Source organism: Corylus avellana, chromosome ca5, assembly GCF_901000735.1.
Source record: "Corylus avellana chromosome ca5, CavTom2PMs-1.0".
Classification (NCBI taxonomy): Eukaryota; Viridiplantae; Streptophyta; class Magnoliopsida; order Fagales; family Betulaceae; genus Corylus; species Corylus avellana.
The window spans coordinates 7,361,174-7,371,126 of NC_081545.1; the positions used below are offsets into that span (position 1 = coordinate 7,361,174).

At 34.5% G+C, this 9,953-nt stretch overlaps 1 protein-coding gene across 4 annotated transcripts; it reads right to left on the minus strand.

Annotated features, from left to right (window-relative positions):
• Positions 1–4,172: 4,172 nt before the first annotated feature.
• Positions 4,173–8,768, minus strand: LOC132180758 (G-type lectin S-receptor-like serine/threonine-protein kinase At4g03230). 4 transcript variants are annotated; one of them, XM_059593690.1, is made up of 8 exons: positions 7,250–8,768; positions 6,650–7,135; positions 6,060–6,209; positions 5,684–5,883; positions 5,388–5,598; positions 5,021–5,258; positions 4,766–4,916; positions 4,173–4,682 (listed from the first exon to the last, which is right to left on the minus strand). In XM_059593690.1, the coding sequence occupies exons 1-8, from the start codon at positions 8,577–8,579 to the stop codon at positions 4,395–4,397; spliced, it is 3,054 nt and encodes a 1,017-aa protein (XP_059449673.1). In that variant the 5' UTR covers positions 8,580–8,768; the 3' UTR covers positions 4,173–4,394. The 4 variants fall into 4 exon arrangements, with proteins under 4 accessions (XP_059449673.1, XP_059449674.1, XP_059449675.1 ...); XM_059593691.1 differs by lacking the exon at positions 6,060–6,209; XM_059593692.1 differs by lacking the exon at positions 4,766–4,916 and having other exon boundaries at positions 4,566–4,682.
• Positions 8,769–9,953: the final 1,185 nt, after the last annotated feature.

Below are 9,953 nucleotides of genomic sequence, written 5' to 3' on the forward strand. Positions count from 1 at the left end.
GAGATATGTCCACTTTACTCTTCGTGTGAGATCACGGCATGTGAGTTTTTGTCATTATTCAACGATACTAACATTAAAAAAAAAGCAATAATGCATCAGCGTGTTAAAGAGACCCATGTCACTTTTATAGATTGGAGTTGAAGGGAATTATCCACGGCCCACAGGTTTGAACTTTTGTTATTTTATCATATCATTTAAATATAATTGTTAGAGAAAAAAAAGAAGTTTTGGAAAAAAATAAAAACAAGTGAGATCATGATAAAAATAAAATAATAAACTTGTGAAAGTCTTGAGGAATTTTATGTAGCTTTTTTTTTTTTTTTTTTTTTGCTAATCTAATCAAATATCCATTTTTTTTTTTTTTTTTTGAGTAATCCAATGTTAAAACATTCCAATGGAGAAATGAGGAATTTTATCACCAAAACAATTCTTTTAAAACTTCGGCTTTTATCTAGTTTAGATAATGAATTTTTAAATGTCTCCACATTTGATTGGCCTATATTTTTTGTATGAATGGTTTTCCTCCAAACTGGGTTGGAAGAATTTCCTTCAACATAATCTATAAAAGAGATATGTGTCCCTTTTTATAAACTCATGTGAGATGCACATGAGTTTTTAATAAAATTTATTCCAACTTTGTCCCTACTATTAAAAAAAAACATGTGCATCTCACATGTTAAGGGACACATGTCACTTTTATAGATTAGGTTGAAGGAAATTCCTCCAACCCAGTTTGGAGGAAAACTTTGTTCTATTTTTATCTATATCATTTAAATATAATTATTTTTTTATTTTTTTAAGGATTGTATTTTTCCTAAATATTCTATTTTTCAAGGTTTGGGAAAAAAGAGATGTGGAGAGAGAAATAGTATGAGAAAATTTTAGAAAAAGAGAGATGTGGAAGAGAAATAGCAGGAGAAAATTTTGGGAAAAGAGAAAACATGTGAGACAAACAATAAAAAAATGAAACGGCTCCCTCGAAAAGTGCCACTACATGTCGTGATTTTTTTTTTTTTTTTTTAATAATCTAATAAAATATCTATTTTGCATTTTTTTTGCTAATCCAATGTGGAGGGTTTTTTACAAATCTGATTATCCATTTTAGATAAAAGTACAATTTGTTCTTCCATTGAGAATGCTCTTAGGGGTTTTTTACAAATATGATTAGTCATTTTAGATAAAAGTACTATTTGGCTCTTCCATTAGGAATGCTCTAAGAGCATTCCCAATGGAATAGTTATATTTTTATGTAAAATGGCTTTTCAAAACTCACTTTTATCTAATTTAGCTAAGCCATTTTTAAATGTCTTTACATTCGATTAGTTATATTTCTATCTATTCTATTTAAATATTATTAAAAGTAAGAAACATTTTGGGAAAAAGAGAACATGTGAGAGGAAAAATGGAAAAGATTTTAGGAAAAAGAGAACATGCCGAGAAAAAGTATGAAAAGATTTGAGAAAAAGAGAAAACAGGTAAGAGAAACAATGAAAAATAAAATAGGTCCCTTGAAAAATGCTGCTACATTTAACTTTCTTTTAACTCTTTCAATCAAATATCTATTTTATATATATATATATATATATATATATATATGTTTGCTAATCCAATGTATGGGTTTTTTAAACATTTGAAGAGTTATTTTAGATAAAAGTAACATTTGGCTCCTCCATTGGGAATGCTCTAAATTTTTGTCATTTTTTAATAGCATATTCTCAAATGCATTTTAAAAAATAAATAAAAATAATAATAATAATAATACAAAAATATGACCTCTTATACGGGACACATAACTTCTTAAAACTTTCTGTCCTATATGCAATTGACAACTTTAACCTCACTTTGATTATTAAGAAGAAACCCCTAATTTAACAGAAATTGTAACGGAAGGTTTAAATTGAAAATTTTTGAAACATTGGGAGGATATATTACTATTTTTTAAACTTTTGAGTTCAAATTAAAAAACTCTTAAAACTTTAGGGGGTAAAGTGAATTTCTCCGCGAGAAAGAGAGAAGGGAGCGGGAACTCGAGTTATTAGCGCACCCTCTGCTTCACTCGAAAACAGTTGTGCTTCTCCTTCCAAAAAACCGAAAAACAGAGAGAGCTGTGAGAAGGGGAGCGTAGGAGAAAACGAGAGAGGGAGAAAGAGAGAGAAAGATAGAGAGAACAGGCCACAGAGGGCTTGGAGGAAGATTGTTCATCCTTGCAAGTTGCAACGCAAGGTATAAGCCCAAATTCCCTCTATCTGGTTTCTCTTCTCGTGGATTTTCCTCTTACCCGAAAGCTCCTTTAATGCTTTCTTTCTTTTTCTCTGTTATTTTCGCTGATTGTTGAGGAAAATTTCTGGGTTAGTATGTGTTAAAATATATATAAAATATAAAATACTAAAATAAAAGAGAAAGAAAAGAGAGCGGAAGCGGAAAGAGACGTATGAGCTACATCTTGTATATTCACTATATCAATCAATATTACATAACTCTCTATTTATAGAGAGATAATGAGTAGTGACCAAGAAACCCAAATTAAACCCTAAAATACATAAGGAAAGAAATAAACCCTACATTACAAATTAAATAACGGAAATATAAAATATTCTAATAAAGGAAATAATATATTCTAACATCCCCCCTCAAACTCAAGGTGTAAGCTTGAGTTTGGAAAAGAGAATAAATTGAAGGCATCTGAAGTCGATGGTTGGATCAAGACAATGTCGGCGAGAAAGGCTGAAAGTGACGGCCGGAGAAATACCCGAGAACAGAGACAAGCTGCTAAAAGAATCCGGTTAAGGGCCAAGCCGCAACTGACAATGACGGTCGAAGAACGAAAACTAGTCATTAAATCCCTTGAAGGGCCAAACCACATTGTGCCAGGGTTCGCCAATAACAAAGACGAGAAAGGCTTAAAGTGACGGCCGGAGAAATATCGGAGAACGTAGACAAGCCACTAAAAGAATCCGGTGAAGGGCCAAGCCGCAACTGACAATGAGGCAGAAGAACAAAAACTAGCCGTTAAAATTCCCGTGAAGGGCCAAAACCGCATTGTGCCAAGATTCGCCAATGAATAAAGCCGTGGATCACAACAAAATTAAGAGATCATCAGAAGAGAATGCTAGAAAACACCATAGAAACATCATAAGACTTTTATTGAAAGCCACAGAAACAGAAACGTGGCTTTGATACCATGTTGAAATATATATAGCTCTGATACCATGTCGAAATCTATATATATAAAATATATAAAATACTAAAAATACTAAAATAAAAGTATGGATGATTTTCGGTTATACCCACTTAATGATTTAGCCAAAATCCCTAAGAACTTTGAAAGCTTAGGTTGTAAACAGAAACATTTTCTCCACAGTTTTTTAGGTTGCTTTGAATTTGGTTTTCAATGATACCCATGAGATTACAGCTCCCTTTATGGCATACCCATTTGTTAAATTGGTTGATATTGAATTATTTTTGTTTGATTTGATTTATGCGGGGTCTTTGTTTTATATAGCCGATAGGGGTGTTCTTTTTAGTTGAAGTAGTTTTATTGTTTAATTTTCTGGATGTTGGTAGATTTATGAAAGGAAAATTTTGGGTGTTTAGTTGGGTGGCCTGATCGATTTTGGGAGGAGGAGGAGTTGGGTCTTGGTATTCTCTGTATTGGCCGAAATTGGAGCAAATTTGGGGTCTTTTGTTTTAAATTTCAATAATTTGCTCTTGATGGGTAGCATTTGCTAAAATGTTCTTGGTTTGGCTTCTTCTTTGCTTTTATCTCCAGGGGTTGGCTGAATATCAGGGGCTATGATTAATGAATTGTGAGTTGGGTAATTCGTTTTTGGACAGTTGGGCTAAATTTTCAGAGAGGTTAGAGCTCGTCTCATGGGAAAGAGAAGATTCAAATGGACAAGGGGTAGTGAGAGCATTTGCTGTAAATAGGGGATTGATTCGAACATTTTAGTATATATAGTTCTTTTGCATGTGTAAATAGGGGATTGATTCGAAGATTTTAGTATATATAGTTCTTTTGCATGTATTTGTTTATGGTTGGTTAATTTGTTTAGTAGCTGAGTGGTAGTTTGAGTGAGTCTTTGAAACTTGTTTCAATGTCTGGTTTCTGCATTTTTTTTTTGGGAAGTTGTAAAGTTATATGATTAATATAAAAAGCTGCTCATTAAAAAAATAATAATAATTATTCCCATGGTAACTGTAAGCAAAGGAATGATAACCCACGGTCCCACAGTCCAAAATACTACATGAGATTTTTTTGGTGAGCGCCATATCTACGAGCAGCTTGGTTTCTCTACCAGAATTGATATCAAATGTTTGGTCCATATAATAGAACCTTTGCAAGTGTAGTAAAGGACAAACTCACGAGAACCTGCATTGGTATCATACATTATCGATCATCTTCCTCCTAAACTATTGGTTAATTCTGGTTTACTAGAAGAACTAGCTCTAATAGGTTGGCCTCTCCATGGAACAAATGCTGGCTGTTTTGGAGTTGGAACTGTTGTAGCTTCACTATCAAGCATGGCAACAACATTTGACATGGTGGGGCGATCATTTGGGTCTTCTTGTACGCATAAGAGTCCAACATTTACACACTTCACAAATTGATCTGCATTGCAAACTTCATGTAGAGCCAAATCCATTAAATCCAACACGTGGTTTTCTACCCACAATCTCCACGCCTAGGACAATTATAAAATCAGAATTAGAATGACGGATAAAATGGCTGCAATAATAGTGATTATAAAAAATTAGATACACTTACATAAGCTATAAGGCTCATAGCAAGTTCTGACTGATAAAATCCTGTATTCTTTTTTCCACTTATTATTTCAAGTAGAACTACACCAAAACTAAAAACATCGGATTTAATTGAGAAAAGTCCATGTAATACATACTCCGGAGACATATAGCCACTGCATTTCAACATTCATCAGTGGATGAGGTAGGCACTTGTATATTATTTTTATAAATAGAGTTGGGGAATTGAAAATTGTGTTACAGTGTAGTGTAAACTTACTGAGTTCCAACTACTTTAGTTGTGTTAGCCTCGGTTTCTTTGCCTTCAATCATCCTTGCCAAGCCAAAGTCGGATATTTTGGGGTTCATCTCCTCATCTAAAAGAATGTTACTGGTTTTCAGATCTCTGTGGATAATCCTCAATCTGGAGTCATGATGAAGATAAACAAGCCCACGAGCTACTCCCAAAATGATTTTGACACGCATTTCCCAATCCAAATGCATGCTCTCCTTTTGATCTTGCATGTTTTCCATTTTCCAGTTAAAGAACAATTTCCGCAACAGTAACAAATCAGCTATTACTCAAACAAGAAATATATAGTCTATCAAGCACTACAAGAGATCATGAATTTAGTTTAGAGGCCAACCAAATATAAATGAGTCTAAGCTTTTGTTGGGCATGTACTCATAGAGTAAAATCTTTTCGTCTCCTCTTAGGCAATATCCCCGAAGCCTAACAAGATTTCTATGTTGAAGTTTTGCAATCAACACCACCTCATTTTTAAATTCTTGTAAACCTTGTTGTGAGACACATGAGAGCCTTTTTAAAGCAATTTGTTGACCTCCTGAAAATGTGCCCTGAGACACCATACTCAAAATATTACCATTAACCAGAAACTAGTTTACATGAAGATTAAGTACCAACTAATGTTGTTGAAATCACCTTGTAAACTGGCCCATAGCCCCCCTCTCCAAGCTTGTTTGCATCTGAGAAATTGTTTGTAGCTGCGAGAATGCTTTCCAAATCAAAAAAAGGTACATCTATGTCTTTCTTATCTTCTTCCGTGAATTCACCCGAGTCTATCAAGTCTTTGACATGTTTTTCACTGTCTAATGCACGAAGTGCTCGCTTTCTTTGATTTTCTGAGTTCAAAAGAAAACCATATATTTTTTGAGTTCAAAAGAAAACCATATATATATTCAATTACATTTACAGGATAATTAATCACATGAAATAGCTAGAAAGTGGCTTTTATTTTCATTGAAATGGAAATACGATAGATTGTGCAAGGTAGAGTGTATTTTGGCAAAGTAATTACCTTGTCTCTGGGCCATCTTTCTTCTCCACAAATATATACAAACAATTGCGCTTGTGAGAACAAACACTACTATTAGAGGTATCATAACTATCAAAGTGAGCGACATCTTTCCTTTTGAAGGCTCTTCTAAAGGCTGAGCAAAATTACCTTCTACAAAAAAGAAAGAGGACTACTCTCACATTAATTATTACTTAAAATATGAAAGAACTTTCCGTTGTAATTTTTTTGACTGTGAACAATCTCTACGTTGATTCAAAATGATAAGTCAAATTCCACAATTATACTGTTTAGATTCATTAATTGTTGCAATTATAAGGTCTACTGTTACTACAAGGTAAGCAACTAAGCATGATATTGCTAAAGAGAATTTGAAAGTTCTACCAAACACCTCCCAATTTCTAACGTACTGTTAGAAGTGATTATAATTTATACATAACGGCAATGGAGAAAGAGGCCTGGGTTTGATTATCAAATTGATCTAACAACAACAATAGTGTATATATATATATATATATTCAGTAGGACATAATCCTAGGTCCTTCTTAGTGGTCTAATTCTGTGGAGGCACAAGAAATATATAGAATCCTGACCTTTAGTACAATTTGAGTCAGCCCATTGGAAGTTTTCAGTGCATAGGCACCTCTTCTCTCCATGATCTATTGTTACATTGCAAATTGAATTTGGCCAGTCCCTGCAGTCCTTGGATGAATTACAACTTGGCTCCAGCGGGGCTTTCCAGCTAATCTCTACTCCATCTTTAATTTCAGAACTATTGTTGCCAGAATCAACGGTAAACCACCTGGTTGCATTAATTGGCAATGAATTATTGAGCTTCGGATCAATTCCTGTTGAATTTTTATCATATCGTGCGTGTTTGAGTAGGATGACGAATTTCCGTTTAGTTGGATCGAGACTCACGACTCGATAGGTGCCATTGGACGTCTTAAAGCTAACCTGGCCTGTGGAATCATTGCAGTAGAAACTAGAGTACATGGGATCACCACAGTTTGGTTCAGTGCGCAGCGGATAAGGAATTATGTATGTGCCACAAGGCTTACAAATCCGCGCAGTTGATCCTAAAAAGAAAGATCAGTGCTATGATTTTAAACTTAATTCATACCAGCAGTTTATCCCAGTCTTTCCCCGGCCCCGTATTGATTAGAAAAAAAAAAAAATGTAAAAAGGAGTACCTATAACGGATTTTGCCACGCGGACAGAGAGGTTACGACCACCGTTTGTGTACTCCTCTTGAAGATTATTTAGTTCCGAAGTCCAAATCCAGCATTTGTCGGTTCCAGCAATTCGTTGCTGGCTTTCTTGAGCTGCCTCATATGAATAAGCCTGACACGGGCTGTTGTCAAGGCATTTCTGTTCGCATTCATCTTCGTTTTTCACGTTGAAACCAGGGTCTGGGCTGCTCACTTTCATCATCTTTAAGCTCAAGAACTTGTCGCTCTCGTCAGATGTCGAAGTGCTGGTGCACCCATCCAAAAAAACTCCAGAATCCCAATTCTTCGGTTTAGTAGGGTTGAACCCGGGCAAACATTTGCATACGAATGGTCTATTGTTCATATTGCAGCTGCCGAATTTCCCACAAAAATTGTAAATGCTACAATTGTTTTCCGGCTCACTCCATGTCAACGACCAATTTCTGTTGTCCTCATCCCAGTACTGTAATTCCCCCGTGTAATTCATCACTAGCCTTTTGTTACTAGTTATTTCCTGCGCACACCGTCTATAGATATTGGTACTCGGCACGCACACATGGACATGGCTGGTGAGATTTGATAACAAGTTAGCTATGGTAATGGACATTTCATCTGAGCTCAAGAAGTTGCCTGACATCCGATTTCTCCAATATTGGATCGCTTTGTTTTTAAAGATAACGTAGTAGCCCTCTCCTTCTTGATCTTGGCGAAGCGTGAAATTCCCACTTCTCGGGTCACCATCACCTATCCATGAAGTCAACGTCAGGCTTTCATCCATCTTCATACCTGGAAGAAACGTATCAGTTGGATTTTGGAAGCTCTCCCACGGACTCCTCCCCAATTGATCATCCCATAAGACCAGGTTTCCTGAATCCATGAGCTTCACAGTTCGATTTGTAGACGAAGAAATCTCAACACTTGTACTAGACCAATAAACGTATCTGGTAGTACGATCCAATACCTGAAGGCTGCCATTTTCTGCAATTCCAAAAGTTCCATTGGAACCGTTATGTACTGGATTGTCTCTGTTGGCAACCCATACAACTGTTTGTTCATCCCATTTGTGATACCAAATCCCAACGAACCTGCTAGAGCTGTTGATAGGGGTAAAGAATCCCAGTTCAAACGTTTTTCCACTGGAGACAAGGGTATGTCCATTGTCATTAATCCACTCACCCTGCTTCAAAGTATCTGTGGCATAGCAATAATCCACAAGACAGGAACACAACAAGAGTATGTACCAGAGCAAGATGGAAGACAGCAACCAACTTGCAGATAATATACTGTGGAATTTTCTTCTTTGGCTTACCATTACGAATAAAGCATCCAGGTAACCACTTTAATTGAAATTTTCTATCATTTCAAGCACACTTAGAATGCTTATCATCTCCTTGCAAAAGATTCTGGTTCTACACCGGTACCCTCACGATTGCCTTGTACAAAAATGAGCATCCTGATCAGCATTTTTCACTATTATGGTGTCCAATCTGTCCACTCCATCTATATTATGGTCTTGGTGGCTTTACTTTTCTTGTTCTCTTTGTGAGAAAGAATAACCGACATGATTACATGGGTTTCAATAAATTGGATGTACCTCCTGCCTTTCTTGGTTTGTCGACGGCCTTTCTGCCATAGTGAATTATTTAGATGTGCTTTTTGTTTTCCTTTTCAAAAAGCGGCCATGGATACTACGAATAGTATCTCTAGCTGTAATAGCTAAAATAGTTATTAACAAAATATAAATTTTTATTTTAATTATTAATTTTGTAATGCATATTCAAACACATTCTTTATTTAAAAAAAAAAACACTTTAAAATTCTCGCGCTCAAACTTCTTTATAATATGTGAGACCCAACAAAAATAAAAAAGAAAGTAAATTTAATCATTGAATCAATATTTTAACACTTTCTCTTACCTATGATTAAACTTTATTTCAATAAGTAACGACCAATACATGAAATATTTAATTAAAATTAGGATAAATTGATAGAATCAATATCCGAATTCATGACCTTTGGCATACATAACATGTTAAATCATCTAGCGCAAACCAAAAAAAAAATGTTAAATCATCATTTTTCCCCCCAAAATTTAAACTTATAAAAATTGATAAATTAAATCACTGAATCATTAATTATTTAACACTACTAGGAAGGTGACGATGAAGACAGAGAAAAATTAATGAAATGAATAAAAAATAAGTAAAAAATAAATATTTTAATGATATAAGAAAAAATTGAGAGAAGGTATTGTAGCAAAAAAATTAGTTTAACTATTTATGCACCATTTTCTCACCTTTTGAATGGTGATTAACACTAGGGTTGAATTTGGCAAACCATTTTCATCCCCTCAATACTATTTTTGCACCATTTTCTCAAAAAAATAACATCAAAATATTCTCACTTTTTTTATTTAAATAATAATAAAATGTGAATAATGTAATATAAAAAGTGAAAAAAAAAAAAAAGAATATTTTGATATTATTTTTTTGAAAAAATGGTGCATAAATAATATTGAGGGGATGAAAATGGTTTGCAACTTTGCCGGTGTTAATCACCATTCCACTGAATATACTCGAAGAATTTGGTAAAGTGAGATTCCATTGCAATAATTGACATGTTTTTTTTTTTTTTTTTTGTAAGTAATAATTGATATGTTGAGAAAAAGGTGGCTTGGTATTGAAAA

What these genes read in the sequence shown, in the direction of transcription:
- LOC132180758 (XM_059593690.1), bottom strand. Translation starts at nt 8,579, where the DNA reads ATGGTAAGCCAAAGAAGAAAATTCCACAGTATATTATCTGCAAGTTGG. An exon ending in TGACTCAAATTGTACTAAAG is followed by an intron (nt 6,210 to 6,649) that starts GTCAGGATTCTA and finishes TCTTTTTTGTAG; the next exon opens with AAGGTAATTTTGCTCAGCCT. An exon ending in AAAGATGGCCCAGAGACAAG is followed by an intron (nt 5,884 to 6,059) that starts GTAATTACTTTG and finishes TTTTGAACTCAG; the next exon opens with AAAATCAAAGAAAGCGAGCA.